Source organism: Stegodyphus dumicola, chromosome 2, assembly GCF_044657685.1.
Source record: "Stegodyphus dumicola isolate Sdum_Otavi_A_Nest chromosome 2, ASM4465768v1".
Lineage (NCBI taxonomy): Eukaryota > Metazoa > Arthropoda > Arachnida > Araneae > Eresidae > Stegodyphus > Stegodyphus dumicola.
Window position 1 is genome coordinate 203,838,549 of NC_140769.1, and position 21,785 is coordinate 203,860,333.

Genomic DNA, 21,785 nt, shown 5'->3' on the forward strand with positions numbered 1-21,785 from the left:
TTTTCCAATATCCTTTAACACGAAAAAATATTTCAGTCCCCCCTTAGTTTCGTGTTAAACGATTTTCACTGTATATATAAACATAACTGCCAACCTTGAAATATGAAAAAACGGGATAATTTCTCGCTGCACGGCGACGCCATTTCAAAAATTCCAGATTGATTTTATAATACACGATTCACGTTATTAAGTTATTTATAATACAGCAATCTGATGTAAAATAAAAGCTTTAACATCTAATTAGGCATCTCGAATTTTATGGTCTTTGTTTAATTTCATTTTGTAATTTTCTTAAATTTTTGTTCTAAACAGGAAAATAAAGCTTTTATTTATCTTAATACTTAAAGATACGATGAAATACATATTACTAGGAGGCTAAAATCAGTAATGTGCCATATAGTGATGTAAAATCCAATTAAATACACACACATACCAACTGATTAAACATTGTTTGAATTTTCATAAAAAATTTCTACAGATGTCTAGATTCAAATCAAATTAATTTACTAGGAACATTATGCTGAGAATCCCAAGAGGTGGAAGAATGGAATTTGCATAATTTAAGTTTTATTTAACTCAATTCTGTTTGTTTCTGAGAATATTTTCTTTAGTAAAGGCTATAAACTGAGATTCGGTGAGATGTGATGAAAAACCAAGTTGTCTAATAAAACCAGGAGATTCGGCAGCGATAATGTATGAAAAAATACTAACTTTAATTTGCAATAGCTCATACCTTTTTTTTTTTTTTTTTTTAAATATGGTTATTTTTTCTTTCTATCCTCAAAATAGTAATATGCTTATTGTAAATATCTCTCTTTAAACTGTGTTACTCCAAAATTAACTTTTGCCACATGATTCTTAAGTAACGCTAATGACCAGGTACTTAACGCTTCAGAGAATAATAACACTAACATTTGCGAATTGGAACCTTAATTAACCGATACGCATAGAGTCAAACCACTGAATTATTTTTAATCTAACCTTCAAAGTACTATAAATCTACACAATTTTTGTGCGTTTTTCTATGTCCTGCCTGTCACCGCTTACTTCTTTTCTTTGTAATAAGGATTTTAAAAAGGCACACAGGATTAAGAAAGGAAGAGCAGATTGCACCCATTAAACTGCAATTTTTATTACAAAGGTGTTAAATTGATCACGATTGCACCTTTTTTTTTTTTTCATGAATTAATTCACTATTTATCATTAACATTCTCCACTGAAAATACTATTATACATGAGCAGTTAAACCTCGGATCATAAAGGCTTCACATTACGAACAAATTATCAGATCAAAAAACGCCTCGCATGATGAACGGTATCACAAAATACAAATTCTGAAATCGGCAATATATGATTTTTAAATGTGTTTTGAGGTAACCTATGTCACATAATTAACACTCTGGACTTCTGAAAATTATACTTTTAATACCTTCCTGCATTGTTTGACTTTCATTAGCGAAGCCCGGCAGCAAGCGACTTGCAGAACCATAAATTCGACCGGAGGAAATTATGACCAGATTAGGTCAGACAGCAATAGGATACTAGTGTGTTGGTGCTAGGAAAATGAATAATTCTTATTTCTATCATTCTGTATTATATAATACGGTACAAGAAGTGCACGTCTTTATTTCTCACTCATTATTCAAAGATTAAGTAAATTGATTTATAATGTATTGTAGGATTGAGAATATATTTTTACTACCATATTATTTGCTATGTATGCCACTATCGCATTTAATGTTTTATTTGCGTCATTTGTCAATTAAACTTTGCCTTAATCATGTATGTTACATGAACATCCTATTTTATGCACTGATCGTTACTATCCGCGTTACTGTTTGGAACATATTACCGGCAGATAGGGCGCTTTACTGTTTGAATTGTTTCTACTAATAGCTACTGTTAACAATTTGATACTTTTTTGCAATATCAACCTTTGATAAGGACAATATAGTTAGTTATACCAAGTTTGCTATCGTATGTGAAGGATTTCGTTGAACTGCGGAATTCCGATACATTGGGAGAATTACTCGAGTTACTATAAAATATGAAATGCATGGAAATATTTTAAGAAATACAAGTTGTTTGAAGTTGCTGGAATGAAAGTTGTAAAGCGCAGGGTCAACATTGTGAGTAGATTGTCTGTGTGACATACAGCGTGCAAATTAAGAATAAAAGACATCGCGTTTTGTTTTAGGCGGCCATGAATTTGCAGGCGAATGTAATTTGGAGTTTTCGAAGTAAGTAGTGGAGCGCATTCGTTTTAATGAAGATACGGTGCAGCTCGAAGAGGAGAAAGAAAAGCTTAAATTGGCAAGTAATTCTTTGGCGATGCTCCATGAAACCCCAGAATTAACACAAATAATTACACATGGAATTGTTAAATTGTATAATCCTTCGTGTAGAGCAAAACGCTGCGGGTACGATATCACCTTTGTCTTTTTTTACCGATATTATGCTTTTATTAGCTAAAATGGGCGGAGGATAAAATGTACATTTTTACTTAGTGATTTTCATGTGAAAAATAATTTTACTAAGATTAGTCATATGGAATGTGGAGCGGAAAGGACTGGGATTTACTGGATTATGGCAAAGCCCATTATGGTTCTCGCCTACGGAGAGGGATGCTTTTGTAGAGAACTAAAATTTTTGCGAAGGGCTTAGAAATGGCGAATTGACTCACATCAGGAAAGGAGCACTGTCTCGTATTCTTGTTACACGTAAGATGAATCACGAAAACGCTCAGGAAGACAACTCTTTCTTTGGGATTTGACTCAAGTCGAACTATCTGCATTCGTCATTAATGAAACTTACCCACTGCATTCGTCATTAAAACGTCTTACCCACTCGGTCATTAATGAAGGGATGCTGAACTTTCATATGAAATTGAAACAAAGAGAAAATTTCTTTATACTGGGCAGATATTTAAAGAAATAAAAACAAATTTATACAGTTTCATGTTTTGGCTACATCTATCGGAACTTCGGAGGAGAAAATACGGATGCCAATAAATTTATAATTACAATAACAAAAATAAGAAAGATGTATTCACCCAGAAAGAAATATTTCCGAGGTTTATTTCCATTGTTATTTGGGATGATGAAAGACAGAAGTGAAAAGACGGCTGCATTGAATTTTTCAATTTGCTCTAAAAAAATCTCCATAACGCAGTTCTAAATATTGTAATGCCACTGCGATTTTCTTCATCATTTCGGTACGTGTTACTTGTTGCGAGCGGAACTTTTCTAAATACAAACAGATTAAGAAACATCTATGACTTTCAAATGAGCAACCTGCGTTTAAGAAATCTTGTACTGTCTACATACGTCTACTGTAAAAAGTTTCTGGAATATAACTGACGATTCTGCAAACAGAATTGCTCTGTAGAATGATGAAATTAATTTTCTATTTAAATAAACGCAAAGTTGTTATTTATTTCTCTACATGTCATTTTGGTATTTTTTTTTTAATATGAATTGAGAGGAGTGGTAAAAGGTCTGGTTAAAATATTGTTATTAGCATGTTTAAAAGAACGAAAACTACACTTAGTTACATTCAAACAGCAATCCTACTGGGCGATAAAACTGAGCGAGGCAGGGAAACTTACCAATGGAAGGTTTTAACCAATCTCATAGCGAGGGTCGCTCGTAGCCATTTCTTTTACTTTTTAAGTCCCAATCACATTATCTTTCGTCTACGTGGGACTTGACGTCGAAAGGGACAATTCTCAGAACTCGCACAATTCCAGGAAACTCACGCAGCTAGGTTACCATTTTCACTTACTACAAAGACTTGAACGCCAAATACTAATTGATTATCGCTCAGATTGGGATCACGTGAGGCTTCAGAAGCAGAGCTTTCTCTGATTGAGTGTCTCTACCCGGGACTGAGGTCCAGCCGACACATTTTCGGTGATGTTTAAAAAAATCCCGCGTAGCCGAAACGTTGTTTCCGTAGCTAGGCAGTACTTCGCTTCAGGCGGGGATCTTTTTTCTAGGAATCTTCCCGTTTAAACCAGTGCTGCCAGAATCTCGTTTTCCAGAAAAGTCCCGTCTAGCAGGGACTGGAGCCATGTGTAATAAATAACCTCTTTACCTTCATGATTACCAAATAGTATTTCACTTAATCTTTGCTTCTCTACCAATATTTGTCTTTTTAAATCCCCCCCCCCATACACACAGATTCTGTAACTGTAAGGCACCATTCTCACTAGCAGCTTTTTATCTTAGTTCATCTCCTTTTAATTACAGCAACAAGGCTCAAGAACGTAAGAATAGCGACGAGTGCTTAGAAACTACTAGTATGCATTTGGTGCTAGGAAAATGAATTATTCTAATTTCTGTCACCCTATATTATGCTATACGGTACAAGGAGTGCATTTTTTCATTTCTCAGATTAAGTAAAACAATACATAACATAGAGTTAAGAATATATTTTTGCTACTATGCTTAACGTTTACCATGTCTTCTTACTTACATAATTAATCAATTAATTATGTATGGTACATGAGAATCCTATTTTATGAAGTGCTCTATAATATTCGCTGCCATGTATGGAAAGTAGATATTACATGCAGATACTGTACGAATTGTTTCCTTAGTACTGATAGCTACTGTTCACAGTTTAATGCTTTTCGCGATCCTTCATAACGATAATTTTATAACACTCTGTTACAAAGAGACTTATGCAATATTAAATATATATACAGATTCTTAATTAATAACCAGTGGGATTGTATCACATTTAGCAGTAATTTGAAGGGGGACAGAGGTAAGGCATCAAATGAAGAGAGACGCCATACCGAATAATAAAGATTTTTTGCAAACACCCAAAAAAACTTTTGATGATTTTTTAATGTTTGCAAAAACGATGATTTCACTATTTTTGGCTTATAGGGAAGGATGCCGAAAAACTTTAAGCCCAAGGCGCCAAATACTAAAAAAAAAAAAAAAAAAAAAACACCATGGTTGAATAATTGAAGCTACAGGCAATCAGTTATTTGAGAAAATCATAATAAAATTCATATGGAGCATTCCTATGAGTTACATCATTTGCAGTTTTATGTTTTACTTTATAGCACAGAAAATGAGAATTTATGTGAGGAATTTCAAAAATTTCTTTGATATGTATTACACAGGAAGGCAGGTCATATAGATTACTTTTGTATAGGAAGAAAGTTATTTATGTGTTACAAATTAATCTGAGTTTTATAAAAATTCAGCAAAAGAAATATTTTTCTACTATGCACATTAAAGACGTCTTAGCTGAAAAGTCACAGATAACAGAACAAAAAAATTTGCCTTTTCTGTTAATGAATTCTGAAAAAGAACAACTAATTTTATTAACTTTTTTTTATCAATGATATACGTTTAACTAGTATCTATTTACCAGAAGGTCCGTTCGCACTTTATGGAAACGAATTTCTGAATTAATTTTCACGCAAAAAGGGCGGCGATTTGCTTCTGATGGCTTTAAATTTTGGCTATAGCCTCTAGCTCGAATTTTCCATTGGCAGCTAATATTTTCTTAGCAGTGTGATGTCAGTTTTATCCCACTCCTGGTGGATCGTTTTCTAAAAGTCTGTTCAACGATATTGGATGCCGTTTTTCAAGGTTTGTTTTAACAAACCGAACAGCGCAGAAATCCACAGAAGAAGCATCAGGTGATTTTACAAATATTTCATTAAATAGAACATATTTTATACCTGTTTCTGATTCTTTCTTTCCTAAATAAGCTGCAACTGACTTAGACGCGTGACTACAGACTTTGTCCATCTCAATTTTATGAATGTCCTTTCCATGTAAAGCAAAAATTTATTCTTCAGAAAGTGGTTCTAAACTATTCTGCTGATAAAACAGTGTATTAATTTAGTTCTTGAGACCTTTAATTTATTATTGTAACAAAATCCTACAACTATCATGAAACCTTGTAGGGAACATTCCTGTACATTTACGGAGCCATTTCGTACGGTCATTTTCATAGTTAAGCAACAGAAAATTTATTTTTTTTTATTACAGTCACTTAAATATACCCATGGCTTATGGAGTGTTACCACAAATTTCCATTTATCAGCAGCCAGGAGTTTTCCATATAATTTTCTACAATTTGTTTTTCTTTCTGGAATATGTTTTGACAAAAGCGAAGGAACATCAGGTTTACAGATCTCTTTTAACTTCATATCTTTACGAATGATTTTAATTACAGTGCCAGAAGACATTCTCAGTTCTGATGCGGTGAATCTTTGAATCCATGGTTCCCCCGTTGTTTTTTTTTTTTTTTTTTTAAATTTTTAATTTCAGCTAGATGCTTTTCCCCTTTCAAATTTAATATATTAAAAATACCTTTCTTTGAAACATAATAACCTCGATTGTTACACTGCTTTACAATTTCTTGTTACGAAAATTTTCTCTCGGAAAGTGCCTAAGTAAGCTTCGAGCCATTTGTCAGTTTTAGGAAGCATTTTTAAAATTTCTAAAATTTTTTAGAAATAAAATTTCTAAAATTCTAAAAAATAAAATCTAAAATAAAAATCTCTTATTCTGCCTTCCAATCCAAACAACACAATAATAGAGGATTACATCGAAAATTACAAATCTTTATTTCAAAATGCTAACGAGAAAATTTAAATACAAAATCTTTTTCCAAAAAGTTCGAACGATTTTCGCACAAAGTACACTACTGGAGTTTGATATGTTTTGTTTTGGGAGAAGTTGCAATTTTTCCTTCGGAATATAACAACAAAAATAAAACTTCATTGCACAGATTTTTCAAAATAGAAAGAACCGTGTGTCCACTAGTTAATTTCAAGCACTGAATGGAACAGTTCTATTAACAGGAATAAAAATAAAAAACAGAAAAACTAATATATTTAAAGAAGAAAACAAAAACAAAAAATATTAATTGCTGATGACAAACCTGATCATCAAGTCCCTGAACTTGTGAACCCTTCCATAGGCTGCATTAAAAAAGGGGAAAAACAGGAACCTCAAAACTACAAATGTTTTCAAAATTCATTACTTAAAAAAAAAAAAAAAAAAAAAAAAAAAAGAGAAAGAATTCTGAAAAAATGCCAAATCAAGCAGCCTCATAGAAAAAAGTTAAGAACTGTGCTATAGTTTTTCAATAATAATATTTAAATTTCAGAAATTATGTTAAGTCTTTCTGTAAGAAGACTTATGACTGCATTCAAAAACATATATAATATTTTCATGTGATAATAAAAACATTATCTTAAGATGTAATTTATTCTTAGCATTTATTCTGATGGGCGCTAAATGAAGGATTCTAATAGCACAGATCTTCAATTCTGTAAAAAATTCAAAAAGTAGGGCTAATGAAATGTACCCCGAAAATGCAAAAATATCAGTAACAGTGATAAAAAAAAAGCATGCAGCCATTGCTTCAAAAACGTTTGATACACTCAGTGCTTGATTAATCGAATAAAGTGCTTTAAAATATAAAGGGAGATCACAACCAATAATTAGAAGCCTAATACTGGTCACTAGAAAAATCCTCTTCTAGTAAATGAACAACAACATGTTTATTATGAATGCATCCTGCCGGCTAATAGATATTGTTATAATTGCACAATATTTAAATCTGAATGAACATGTTCTACTTGTAATATATTAATGCAGTATATCAGCATACTATCCACCAGAAAATTGCACGAATAAGTTTAGATGCCATTTTAATATGAATTAATAGTCAATAAAAGTAGAACTTACTGATAATATTAATTTTAATATAACTAGTACATTGAATATAGATAATAAAAAATGTTAAAAATGTGTTCATAATATGAACATATGTTTAAAATTAAAATGAAAGGTAAATTTGAATGAAGAACGACTGATACAAACTAGGATCTTCTATAGGTACCCAAGAATAAAACGAAGTAAACTCATGAACATATACTAAAAAAAGATAAAGATGAAAAATAACAAAATCTTTTGTACGTTAAAAATAACATTTAATATAGAGCAGATGATCTTTTAGATCTGATACAAGAGTAGCAGATGTGACGTATACTCAGAATCAAGCATCTTCGACCAATGAATCCTATTTCTCCAGATACTTCCAACATAAAGGATTGTGAATCTAGCAAGTAATTTGATAAGGTTTTCCCTATGCATTTTCTAAGGGGTTTCATTTGGAAGACTGGGCTAAAACTGACACTTCTGCAAGAAGACCCTGATATAGGGTGGAGTCCCTACAAATATAGTTTTTATGTTATCTCTCTGGCACTACAAAAACTTAATATAGGACTGAATATCTCATTCCTAGAGCTTACAGAATTCATATTACCTCACTGGAGCTGTACATGGCTGTATGGCTTTTTAACATTTTCTTGAGTTATATAATAAATTGTCACCTTTAAAGGAGTCTTATTCCCTTTTATTTAATGGGTGGTGGTACTGAATTCTTCATTCTTTCCAGAAAAAAGAGGGATAGTCAGGAGATAAAGCATAAATAACACTGTCTGAAAAACTTAAAATAGGCTGCATGTTGAAAAGCACACTGTAAGTCTTCTAGCGTATAGATTATAACTTAAGTCTCTAATATTTAATACTGATAAGAGCTCAGCACATGTTCTCTGATACTAGATGCTGCAAGCTGCAAAAAGCTAAGACATTTGCCTAAGCAATGGGTCAGTATATGTTCTATGGGTACATGTTGATAATGCTAAACAAACATTATCTCTTGCTATTATATACCTCGGATAAACTTCAAAAGGCCATTTTAACATATCAGAAGCTCCACTAGATTGTTACCATAGACAAGCAGCTTCAGTTTGGAATTTTCCAGTTTCAAGGCATCATCCTTCAGAGAACAGACTGAGAACCATCGATGCTATACACAAAAAGGTTCCTTCCATTTATTGAAATGAAGATGACCAGATTGGTTTATAGAGAGTTATGTAAACATCTAATAAGTATATATTTCAGTTTTCGATTGCCCAGTACGCAACTTCTTTACCGAAATGTTTCTCATAAATTAATACTAACATGCACTAAGCAATTTTTTATACAATTTTCTATATTAATTTTAACGAAACAGCAGAACTTATACTTTGGAATTTAATATTAAGCATGTGTAAATGATTTGTATGAAACAAAGAACAATTAAATATTTTATTGCCAGATAAGTTATATTTTTCAGCTATGGTTTGTGTCAGAAGTTCGTACAGTAACTGCAGCACAGTTCTTATCTCCCCAGGTTTAAAAACATTCAGTTTAATGGCTGTCATTCATGAGAAGGGCTGTCAAATATGACCAATATGGCATGGCACTAGAACACTGATGAAGACAGTTTAGCTGCAATTTCTGTTGTATGATGGTAAATAAATTCTTTCAAGATTGGGAAAACGATGACTAATCACTTTCAAGTAATCTCATAACCAAAAATCCCAGGGCATAACATCTGAAAATCTGGTGGCTATTCGTGCGGGAAAGAGCGAGTGAGGGCACGATCATCATCAGATGTCTACCACAACAGATGATCAGCAGGACCTGTGCGGAGATGATTCATTCTGCATGAATGTTACACTGTAGGACACTTGCCTCTCTTGAGGTAAGGACTGATACTGTGTCTTAAAAGTGCTGCAAAGCTTGCTTGTGATAGATACACTTTGAAATGTTTAGCTGTGGACTTCCAGAAATAAAAAGGAGCCCATAATGAAGACGTAGTGTACCCACACCATGCTATCATACCTGGTTTGACGCAAAATGAGTTTCCACAATCGAGCGTGGATTCTCTATCGCCCAAATGCAAGAGCTGTATGCATTTTATGCGAAAAGTGTGCTTCATCAGTTCGCAGGACATTTGAAGCTACTCCTCAATGTTCTCCATCTGGTGACAAGCACAAATTTCTCTCATCTGTCGAAATCAGTTAAATCCTTTTCCTGTATGCATTGGATTATATAAGAATACATTGTGAGGATGATTATTAACGTTCATCGCAGAATCCCGTATAAAATACTAGTCCTCGTGACTGCAACAACACTGCCTATCAGCGAAAAGTGTACCTATTCTGACAATAAAACATTTCCTTATATATATATATATATAAAGTTTTTCCATGCATTTCTGTGGAAACTGCATCATGCTATTGTTTATACTTTTCGAATCATTAAAATTTTAGTTTTTAGTCACTCAGTATTTATAAAGTGCAAAACACCATTTAAATGACAACAAGAAATATGTGTAATAATTATAATTGATATACTGTAAGGTATTAAAATAAATGTAATTTTTGAACAAATTTTAGTAACTTATGAAATATTTTAATTTGTTAAATTAAATAAGTTATTTACTAATTTAATCTGACAGATTGTTGAAATAGGTGAAATAAAATTAAAAATTACTAAAAGGTGATGAATTAAGACTTTAAAGTTACACTACCAGAAGTAATGTTATTATTTTCAAATTAATTATTTATTTAATTACTAATAGTTGTTTATTTTTTATTTTACTTATTTATTTATTAGTGCAAATAAGTGTGGTTTTTTGGTACGCTAACAAATTCATCAAGAATTTCTTAACTATTTGTATGAATATTTTGATGAATGGATATTAAAAATTGTACATTTAATTGAGATTCAGATGATGTATTCCTAAAATACGAATTTTCTTTCTGTATTGACAGCAAAAATGAGCAGAATAACTAATATTTTTAAAGAATGCAAATATTCTTCAAATAAATCTTGTCACATGCTAATTGGCATAAATAGCTGATTTCAGAGCTATTTATGCATAAATAGCTACTATAAAATTTACCAAAAGGCATGAAATACTATTAGCAATTTTTTTTTTGGGGGGGGACAAGATGAGTATTCATCATGAACCATTATACTGAAACACAACCAGTGGTGAGCTATAAAAATTTTAACAAATGGTGTGCACTTTACCTTTTCACCCTCCACCAAGAAGAAAATCAAATAATTATGTGTGAGCAAGAAACCATAAAAAAAAGCAATATATTAGATAAAATAAGAAGTATATTTATTATGTAGCACAATATATGTCAGAAGTTGCCACATAGATTTTTATTCTTCTTTCACATCAGTTGATTCAGGAAGTTCTACATCTGAGTGAGTATTTCATAAAAGATTTTGACATAAGGTTTAGCGTCAAATCCTCTTAAGGTTTTCTATTTAAGGACATAATAATTAAATTCAAAATATGTTATATGGTCAAAGATGATCTTTCCTTCGATGAAGCAACTTGATACCAATAACAAATTTATTGAACAAGATAGTATTTTCTAGCACCTATTTAAATTTTAGGCTATCTACACTGACTACCAATAAGTATTTGGACACCTATGCAAATGATGATATCTGCAGTCCTAAGGTACGTCATGGACCCCGCTGGTATATATCGTGCAGGAAACGGCATTGGCTTTAGTTGCATGCAAGATGCCTCGCAGTTCGGAGCTCTATGATTTCGAGAAAGGTATAATTATCAGGTATCACAAATGTGGCCAATCCTTAAGGGACATATCTAGCGATCTGAAGTACCCAAAATCGACAGTGGCCTATGTGATTAAGAAGTGGAAGGTGAGCGGTAATTGTCGGAATGTGCCCCGAGTCGGCAGACCAGCGAAACTGGGAGATAGAGACCAACGAGTGCTGTCCAGAGAAATTCGGAAGAACCGCACCCAACCGATGGCCCTCATCCGCGAGTAGTTTCAACAGGCATCCAGGAGTATTGTTTCAATGAATACCATCCATATAAAAGCACATCTGCTTGGTTTTCATGGTTGTGCTGCTGGCCATAAGCCTTTGATCACAAACTCCAACCGCGCTGCTCGGTTAATGTGGTGCAAAGAACATCGAAATTGGACCGTAGATCAGTGGAAACGGGTTCTTCGGAGTGACGAATCAAGGTTCACCCTTTACCGTTTGCATGGCAGGGTCTGGGTCTGGCATCTACCTGGAGAACGTATCCTGCCAAAATGCATTGTGCCAACAGTCAAGTTCGGCAGAGGTGGAATTATGGTATGGGCCCCATTCATGGTACCCTTGGTCCCCATTCATGGTAAGCGCAACTCCGATGCCTACTGCACTATTTTGGATGACAATGTGCTTCGTATGTTGTGGAAGTTCTACATGTTGGACCCCTGATACTTTCAGGACGACAATGGCAGTTGTCATGTTTCGACGTTAACCAAGGCTTGTTATGGTGCCAATGGAGTTCATCGAATGGACTGGCCTGCCCAGAGTCCAGACCTGAACCCTATCGAGAACCTCTGGGACGAGCTGCATCGCCGAATTCAAGGGTGCACTAGCCGTGCAAAATCGGTGAAAGAACTTCTATGTCTTCTCCAAGCCGAGTGGAAGAAAATACCACTAGCTATCATACAAAGACTTGTGGAAAGTATGCCCCGGAGGGTCCACGCTGTAATTACCTCTCGTGGAGGCTCTACCAACTATTGATTTAAATAAATGTAGTTTTTCTTTTCTATCACAGGTGTCCAAATACTTATTGGTAGTCAGTGTATAATACAAGTGACTAAGTTTTAATGAAATTAGATGAGACCTTTCTTAAAAACAGAATGTGAATTGAAATATGATTACGACATGTGTTTTTCTTGGAATAAATAAATATATAAACAAAAAGAACAAATGGACTTGTAAATTAGACAAATTTAACAAAGGGCTTACATGAATTCCCTAAATCTCACATATGAGAACTACTCCAATAAAATATCAAAACTAATTCCAGCAATGAAAAATCTTTCTTTATTCTTACTACAAAACATTGCAGTAACGTAAAAAAATATTTATGCATAGCTAATCATATTTTATCCCCATTACAGTTAATTAAGCAAGCATAACAGATACTTTGCTTTAAATATTTGGCATTACATATAGTTACAACATCAAGTTTTACTTTCTTGTAAGTAATATTTAAAATTCTCTTTAGTAATTTTAATTTAATATCTAGAAGATAAAATGTATTACACTTACAAACATGTGTACAATAATGAAAATATTGTATACACATGTACATAAATACATACTTTAAAAAGAGTTCTTTTAGAAATACTGTTTGATACTCATGACCACAAATATTCAAGAACTGAGTGCACAAATCATTGAAAAAAATTAAGGCCAGTGCCCAGGTAGTTTCCTATGACAGTCTGTAGAAAATTCACAGATAACAAGAAGAGGATAATAAAATAATAAGATAAAGAGCATAGACATAAGTGATAAATAAGTTTTCATAGATTAAGATAGTGATAAATAAGTTTCATTGTTGATAAATATGATTTCATAGATAGTGATAAATAAGTTTTCATAGCAATTTAAAAAGTAATCAAACTTTTGTCAATTTATGCACATATCACGTGCACATATGCTGATATTTCATACTATACAGACATTCTGAAAGCACGTCAAGCAAAATGTTTTATTAGCATAACAGATGCGCAATTTTATAAAAAAATTTTTATTGTAAATGCAAGGCATTTTAAAAATCGTGATGTAGGTACTTGAGTACATATAAAAAAATTTAATAGTCAGATAAATTATCATACTTATTATTCCTTTACAATCTTAATTACAACTATACACCATTTTTTTATTGTAATGCCCATTTTTTAACCTGCCTCTGATTCAGTATTACAAAAAATGCCAACAATAAAGTATTGTTATGATATGTACAGGCGCTGTAAGATCGCTTCCCCGCAAAGCAGTTTTATGGTTGCCATAAAATGTCAAGGGAAGGCAAGGTTGCCACATTTGGCGAGAAATCGTCCATTTGGCGACAAAATGGAGAACCTTCTGGAACGAATTCTTACCGGTTTAGCCCAGAATGTTCTCGAACACAAGCCGAAAGCTATATAAACCCTGCTGGTCCGCAGTCAGTCAGTGTGTGTGCCTCGCATAGAGTGCGAGAGAGTCAGTATCGAGTTGGTGGCTCACCTAGCGAGTCAATCGAGTTGACAGCCGGGCAGCGAGTGCCGAGTGGGTCGTCGAGTGCACCGAAGGAATCTGTTAGTGTATCGTCGAGAGAGCATGTTGAGCTTCGGGAACGACTGGACCGAAGAGTCGGGAGCTGTGCTTGTGTGTCGTCGAGTGCATCGCGAGTTGTAGCGTGGAGAGTCTCGAGAGTACGTGGAGTTCCGAGAATGACCAAGCAGAGTCAGGAGCTGTAGTCCGGAAAGTAGAGTCGGGTGCTTTGCAGGAAGCTGTCTCCACCGTTATTGCCTGACAGTGTGAAGGCTGTGTCGCTGATTGTTCCAGCGTGTTTATAATAGATCTTCGATGACTGTAAAAGAGTTTTGGAGCTGTCCTGACAATACTGGTAAATAAAGTATGTTTCGATACTTCATCAAGTGTAGTTGTTATTCACTCCAAATCTACGAACCCCATACGAACATGAGGGAAGAAAATAACGTAACAACTGGTGTCAGAAAAGGAAAAATGCAACAGTATTTATAGTTTTCCTTACATGTTTAATGCAATTAAATTACTTCTCTGAACATATTCATAAACAGATAAATCTGTTCACAATCTAATGTTTTTAGGATCTGGAAAAGTCAATCCAGAGATGTCAAATTCTGATCAAGAATCTTTACCCCTTCATCTTATAGGCAAAATATGGCTATATTTAAATCTGCCTAAGAGGAAGAAAATAGCATTATCAGTGATAAAGGCATTTAAAGATCGCTTAGCACTTTTCCCATTCCATGAATCTATTGAGAAGACCTTTGGTCAATGGTCCCATGCTACATTTACAAAGACACTACATTTACAAACATCTCTACCTTTTCTGGATTTGATCCCAAGCCCAGCTACGACAGACAGCATTTTATCATTGATTTTTATCATTGCAAAGAAACAAGGGTTCTGCTTGTCTTGGCTTAGGTATAGGTAACATCACTAATTTGCATAGCAAATTTTTAATTTTTCCCTGTTTTGAAGAACACCCCAGGGACTGGAAATTTTACAGAGTTCTCATGATGGCTTTCAGCTCAACAGTGCTTTAAGTATCTTTATGCCACAAAGACACTACACACTTAAAAACATCCAGGCATTCTCTGTCATTCGAATGATTTTACAACCATGCTAACAGGATGCTGCTTTATAGTTTTAATTGCAATCATTTACTTCCATTTATATATAAACAAACTTCTCTGAAAGATTACAAAATTTTTTACATATATTTAAAAAGGAAAATCGTTTGATGGAGTACGGTTTAACAACTGGATTAAGAAGGCAAGACTGAATGGTGTGGAATTTACCCATAGAATTAAAGTGGGTACCTTTGGTACAGTGTTCACTTTTCATAGTTTGGAGTTGTTTATGTCCTATAAATCTGAACACCTGATTTCTTCTCCTTATGACCAGTATTAAACTTCATCACAGACAAATGTGCTGAACCATGCTTTGAATAAAAGTTATTGGGGAATAAATAACATGCAATAAGAAAAATGTAAAGATTATTGACTTATAAAATCAACATGCTTTGGTTATTTTATTGGAATAAAATACATTTTTTAGTTTGAAGATACAATAAGTGAGGTAGGTTATATATTTACTCGATGGTCTGCCGGAAGTTAGAACTCCGCTTCCAGCCATACTTGCTTGGCTGATAAGATTTGAAGAAATTGCATTATAATACGAGTTCACTTTATATTAAGATATTACTTCAGTACAAAGAAATTGTACTGCATGCTACATGTACAGAAAAGGCTTTTAAAAAACTTCTTCAAATTGATATTTTCAGCACCACATTTATTATAATATATGTATATACACATAAATTCCACAGAATTTGTTCTTGATCTTTGATATATGATATGCTGGAAAAAGAATATTAGCAGGGTGGGGGATTAGTTCCTGAAAAAAATATATGTATTTTGTATATCCTACAAAAACAAAGAGGAATTTTTTATTTATTTCATAATAATAAGAAATTTATACATTTTTAAAGATATTTTTATGACCTTAATAATAATAATAATAATCAGGTGATTATGATGAAAATTATTACATAAGATTAATCATACCATTTTAACATGATAGTAAGGTGATAGATAATAAGACAAATTTAAGATAAAGTATTTAATTTAAATTTCATTAGATTCTTATGTATGAAGGAGAAAAGAAAACTTATATTCATATATATTTAAGTAAAGTTTGAAAAAATTATTTGTATTGTTGCAACATTTTTTCAATAGAGCCTGAAAATAGTTGTTAAATTAACCTTCTGATGGTCATTGACAAGTTCAGTTTGCATTCCAATTATGCACCACAGTGGGTGCAAATGAATGCAACTCGCATTACAAATATATGACTGATACATATCACATGTTTTTGGGAATGTTTAATTTCATAACTGCTGAAGGGTTAAAAATAGTTTCTATGTAAAAAAAGATATTTGAAATATATATATTTTTTAATTTCTAAAAGTTGTTATTAATCAAAATGACAAATTTTTAGACAATTATCACTTTGTTTCACATTGAGATTATCTTAGAAATTGAAACTTTATGCAAATAAGGATTCAAAGAATTTTTTTTAACATTATTTTTTTGACCATACAATTTCAAAGACTATTTGAAAGTTTTTTAAATTAAGAATATCCATGTAATAGTTGATATTTGAACAGACGAATTAAAAGAATCCTTCTTTCTACATTGTCAAGACAAAAGTAAAACCATATAATTTGCTCCTTTTCTGTACCTGATCCAGTATGCAACTTTCTAGTAGAGAATATGAATCTATATAAGGATTGATAGATGTTTTTTTATTACACCAATATTTTCTTTCCCAACATGCTCTTATTTATTTCACATTCTTATTTTAGCATTGTTTAAAAAAACACTAGCCTGTTCTATGTAAACTTTTGAGTAGCTTATTTCTTGCATCATATGCTCACAACTGATTATAAAATTCCATCTGTTGGATAAAGGATTAATTGTCTTTTATTACTGTTTCATTAATTCACATAGGAAATCATTACAAAAAAAAAAAAAAAAAAAAAAGCAATCAGCTGTAGAAAGGTTTATCAGAATTCTGTGGCAGCCTGCCTTACATTTATCAAAATATTAACTTTTCCATTTGTCTGCAAATACCCAAACATCTTTAGAAAGCACTTAAAAACATTTGAAGATTTGTTTTACATTTAAATATCAAAAGGTATAAAAAAAGTATTTTTAAATTTTGTATTTAACTTATCTAAAATAATATATATATATATATATATGCATTTAATGCAAAGTCTTTTTTAAATACTAATTTAGTTCAATTTTGTTTTTTAATTTTAAGGTAATGCACATGAGACAGAATTGTGTTTAATATGTAATTCTGCATTAAATTCATTTTTTAAAGCTTGAAAGGCATACAAATAGCATTAAATAACGAGCAAATACATTTAAATTATTTAGAAATCCTTTATTTTAAATAAAGGGTTTCTAAATAATTTAAATGTGTTGTTCCAGAGTTTTCACAAAATCAACAATTAATTTCTTTGAAAATGAAGACAAGTGAACATACCTTGATATTATGGACTTCCCCATCTGAATGATTCCCTTCAGAGGATGATGACTTCTCAGGGGGAGGATGAGCACCAGTATGACGCTGCTCCTGTACAGATGCCAAGCTGGCGGGACGGAAAACACAAAAAAAAAAACAAAACATAACCAGCTGCAAAACTAAGCAGAAAGAAACTGAAAAGTACTTTTGTGTCACAAAACATAACCGCTGGTGTGTCCCTGGCATCGTGTTCAAACATCAGTGTGATGGCGGCTTGCAGTAGCCAGGCTGCCAAAAGGGAAAGAAAGAAAAGAACAACCCATTGGCAAAGAGGAGACCATCCTAGCAATCAAACTAAAATCGCTAGCTTAACTACATTACATGCCACAATGATACAGATTCAGTGCACTGGATTTTTTTAAAGAAGCATGGAACAAAACAGCAAATTACAACTTTAAAAAAATATTTATGCAAAAAAAAAAAAAAAAAAAAAAAAAAAAGAGGAATATTACATTTTAAAATTACTGGACTTTTTTTAAGCTATGTATAGTGAAATGGAAGATATGTTACAGAAATTATTTTTGAGTTTTTATGGCTATTTTTTATTTATACAGAATATCAAAAAGCATAGAAAAATGTCAAGTATCTAATTTTAATTTGCATGAATGTTAGAAGCAACACGAATTGAAATGGTAACTACAAGCCTTGCTTTTATTTAACAATGATTCAAAAGTAAATATTTTGAAAAAACCTCAATTTATTTAAAAACTAAATAATGACCAATGAAAATATGTTATGAAATTAAAATAATACTCCTTCATGTGCTAATGAATGTATTTTAAATTTACTGGAAAACAAATATATTAATTAATTTTAGTTATAAATTACTATTATTATTATTACTTGTTCCATCATGATTTAAGTCAATTTTTTTAATTTATTATTTTTTATTGTTATTGCTTGCTTTAGATTAATTACTAGTATAATTCTTTTATACAGTTAAAACTCAAGGCAAATTTTTAATACCACTTTGCAAAATTACTTTCTTTATTCATCCCAATTTTCATTCATATAAAATATCACATGCTTTGTATTATATTATAGATACTATAGTGCAAAACATGATTTTATAGTTGCCAACTATTCATTTACATAGGAAATGTGATTAATATGATAATAAAAGACAAATTCTACAAATTTCAAGTTTCACATAAAAACCCAAAAATAATTTCTGTAATACTGATATCAGAGACAAAAGTTTGCAGAGTACAGAGGAAAATTACAATTTCTTAAATTTTTTTATGGGCAAAAATTATTGTAGCAGACATATTTAAAAAAACACTCTTGAAACTAATTTTTAATTTAAATTTATATTGCTGCTGGAAATATATACAACGAAAATAGAAAGCTTAAATATAGGTGAAAAAATATATTTATTATACAAAGCTTTCATTATTAAGAAATTCAGAATCTTGAGGATGCAGTGGAAAACTGATCAACATTTCTTTTAATTTGATGGAAAAAAAAAAAAAAAAAAAAAAAAAAAAAAAAAAAAAAAAAAAACACTTTTTGGGGGCAAGTATAGTTAGTTCAATATGTTTCATAATTTACTGAAATTATTATTCCCAATATTACATGCTGCCAATGAATATCATTTTATTTTTAAAGCCACAATTTCAGTACAGGAATTCGAAAAATTTACACCCCAAATTATTTTATTAATTATATTTCCTGGCAAATTTCATGTTCTGCACAAGGAAAGAGCAAACTGTATAAAAGAAAAAGTATGAAAAGAAATGAGATAATGTTTAAACATATAATTAATCCCATTTTTATGTTTTGGAAAACTAAATAAGTAATAAGATTTTCACACTTAGCTATATTATTTCAAGGCTGAATTTACTTTAGGGCTGACTGCCTTGAAAGGATGTAATTGCTCAGGTGCCAAAAACTGATTGCAATAAAAGCTGTCTTTTACTTATAACACATACAGTTGCTTTATTTTTCTAATGAAATGCACTGAAAACTTAATAATTTGAACTTTATAAGACATTTGCAGCATATTATATACAAATTAAATTTTTAAAAAATCAGATGACATTTTTTTATTTGTTATGGAAGTTTGATTTGATGTTTTTGAAATGGATTAAAGAAATTTTTATTTTAAGTAAGCATTCCCTTTTGGCCAGTAAAGAAAAAAAATCTTGCAAGGTATGTATTTTATTTATTTATTTGAAACTGTTCTTTGAGTTACATAAAAAGAAAAATGTCACTTTTAAAATATGTTTGTAAAATTATTTTTTCCTTAATACTGCTTCTCTAAACCAAGGGGAAACTGGTATCTGCAAGGTGAGTGCGCAGAAATAACATTTTGGAACTAGGGATGCTCAAAACTAATTCAGCTCATGAAGCACGACAGCATCTACAAAGCAATCTGTAATTTACATGTAGGGGTGTGTAATCTTAATTACATATAGATAATAATTTACATGTAGGTATGTGTAATCTGTAGTTTACATATAGGTAATATGTGTGGCTACGTGTATTTTTTTACATTTATATTTGAACACAATGCATCTGTAATTATTTAAAAATCAAAATAATTGTCACATGCTATATCAGTAATATTAATGCTTCTGAATATTAAATTATCTAAACTGTAATAAAATAAAAGTTATGAAAGCATTGATATCTTTCATAAATAAATATCTATGAGAATTTGTCTTATGTTTACAACATATGTGAGAAAAGTGTAAAACAAATTACATGCAATTTTCTATTTTGTCTAGTAATTTAACATCATACTTATTTCTATTAAAAATTATAAAAGAAGAACATTATCTTGCTATTTATTACTGAATCATTATCTGACATCTATCTATAAATATATGAATTATTACTTCTTTATGCACATACATTTTATATAAGATAACTGAATCAATAATTAGCTACAATTTCTATTTAATTTTGTAATCATTAAACATTTCTATTGCATTTAATTCAGACTATATCAATTGCTACTAGTAAAATTTCTGCCTTGCAATACTTAAAATGATGATGATGATAACATTTATTATAATAATAACAATAATATAATACTAATAAATATAATTTAATTTTTAATCTTTTGAGTTTTGTTGATTTATATGAAACTGCACTATTTTCTTGCACAAAATGTTATCCATTATTGCCAATTACTTTTTTGGGGGGCAAGAAGATTATCTCATTAAAAAATAAAAACAGAGTTTGGATTTTGTTAATGATCTTGCACTTTAAATAAATTTTAGACAATTCCAAGGCTTCTCCTTAATTTCTAAATAACTAAATTTATTAATCTACAATAAGCAAAAGAAAATGTCTAATGATTTAACCATTCTTTATGTTATATACTATGACTTGCTATAATAAATTGATTTAGGATATATTCATATATATTGAACAACCTAAAAATCTAGTGAAAGGATTAATTTATTTGGCATAAGCTATGAAATTTAACTTACAGATCTTTTGCTTTACATTGTAAACATACAGATATTTGGAGCTAAAGCAGGTTATTAAGCAAAATCAAAGCAGTGATGCATAAATGCAAATAATAAAATTAATTTTTTAGCATGCTATGCACATCAGATACTGTATGTTGATTTTCTGTTTTTGCTGCATTACTAGTTATTGTTAGATAACATGCACTGAATGCAGCAAGTGTTCACATTCTTTCATTTCTTTACAAGAGATATGGTTGTAAATGTACATCTATCTGTTACATATCAGTCACAGAAATGAAATTAGATCAAAATTTATATAAATTCCTTTAGGCTATTTGTTGGTTTTGAATTCTGGCTCTATTCGCCCTTATGCACTGTTATGGAATTAAAACTTTATGTAACTTTCCTCAGAGAATTTCAAAGTTACAAGCATTTTCTGCATCAATTTACAATCAGGTTCTGAAATTATAAATAATAACTTCCAAATGGACAGATAGGAGGATAATTAACACTTCCTGAAGCTGGAAAACAGTTATGGTTTTGGATATGGAACAAAAATATGAAAATTAAAGCAATGTTTAACAGCTTACTGTCACTCTTTTACAAGGCCATATTTAATGCTATAAAACCCATGTTGCCCAGTAAAAGAGCTACTAGTACAATAGCCACTACAGTAGCCACATGTGTGTAACAAACAGTTAAAATGTGGCAACTATGATAAAGGACTTCTGGTGTGGAGGGAAGAGAAAAATGGTAATTAGTTAAATTTACAGAATTGTTCAAATATTATGTTTCATTAAATGTAATTTCTAAA

General features: G+C 31.4%; 1 protein-coding gene across 11 annotated transcripts in view; it reads right to left on the reverse strand.

Moving 5' to 3' along the window:
* LOC118181150 (coiled-coil domain-containing protein CG32809-like) overlaps positions 1-21,785 on the reverse strand; it is a 1,535,131-nt gene that overhangs the window by 13,042 nt on the left and 1,500,304 nt on the right. For all 11 annotated transcript variants that reach the window (XM_085811658.1, XM_085811657.1, XM_085811656.1 and 8 more), the window contains one exon: positions 17,511-17,616. In XM_085811658.1, the coding sequence (XP_085667784.1) occupies positions 17,511-17,616 (106 nt within the window). The remainder of the gene's footprint in view (positions 1-17,510; positions 17,617-21,785) is intronic.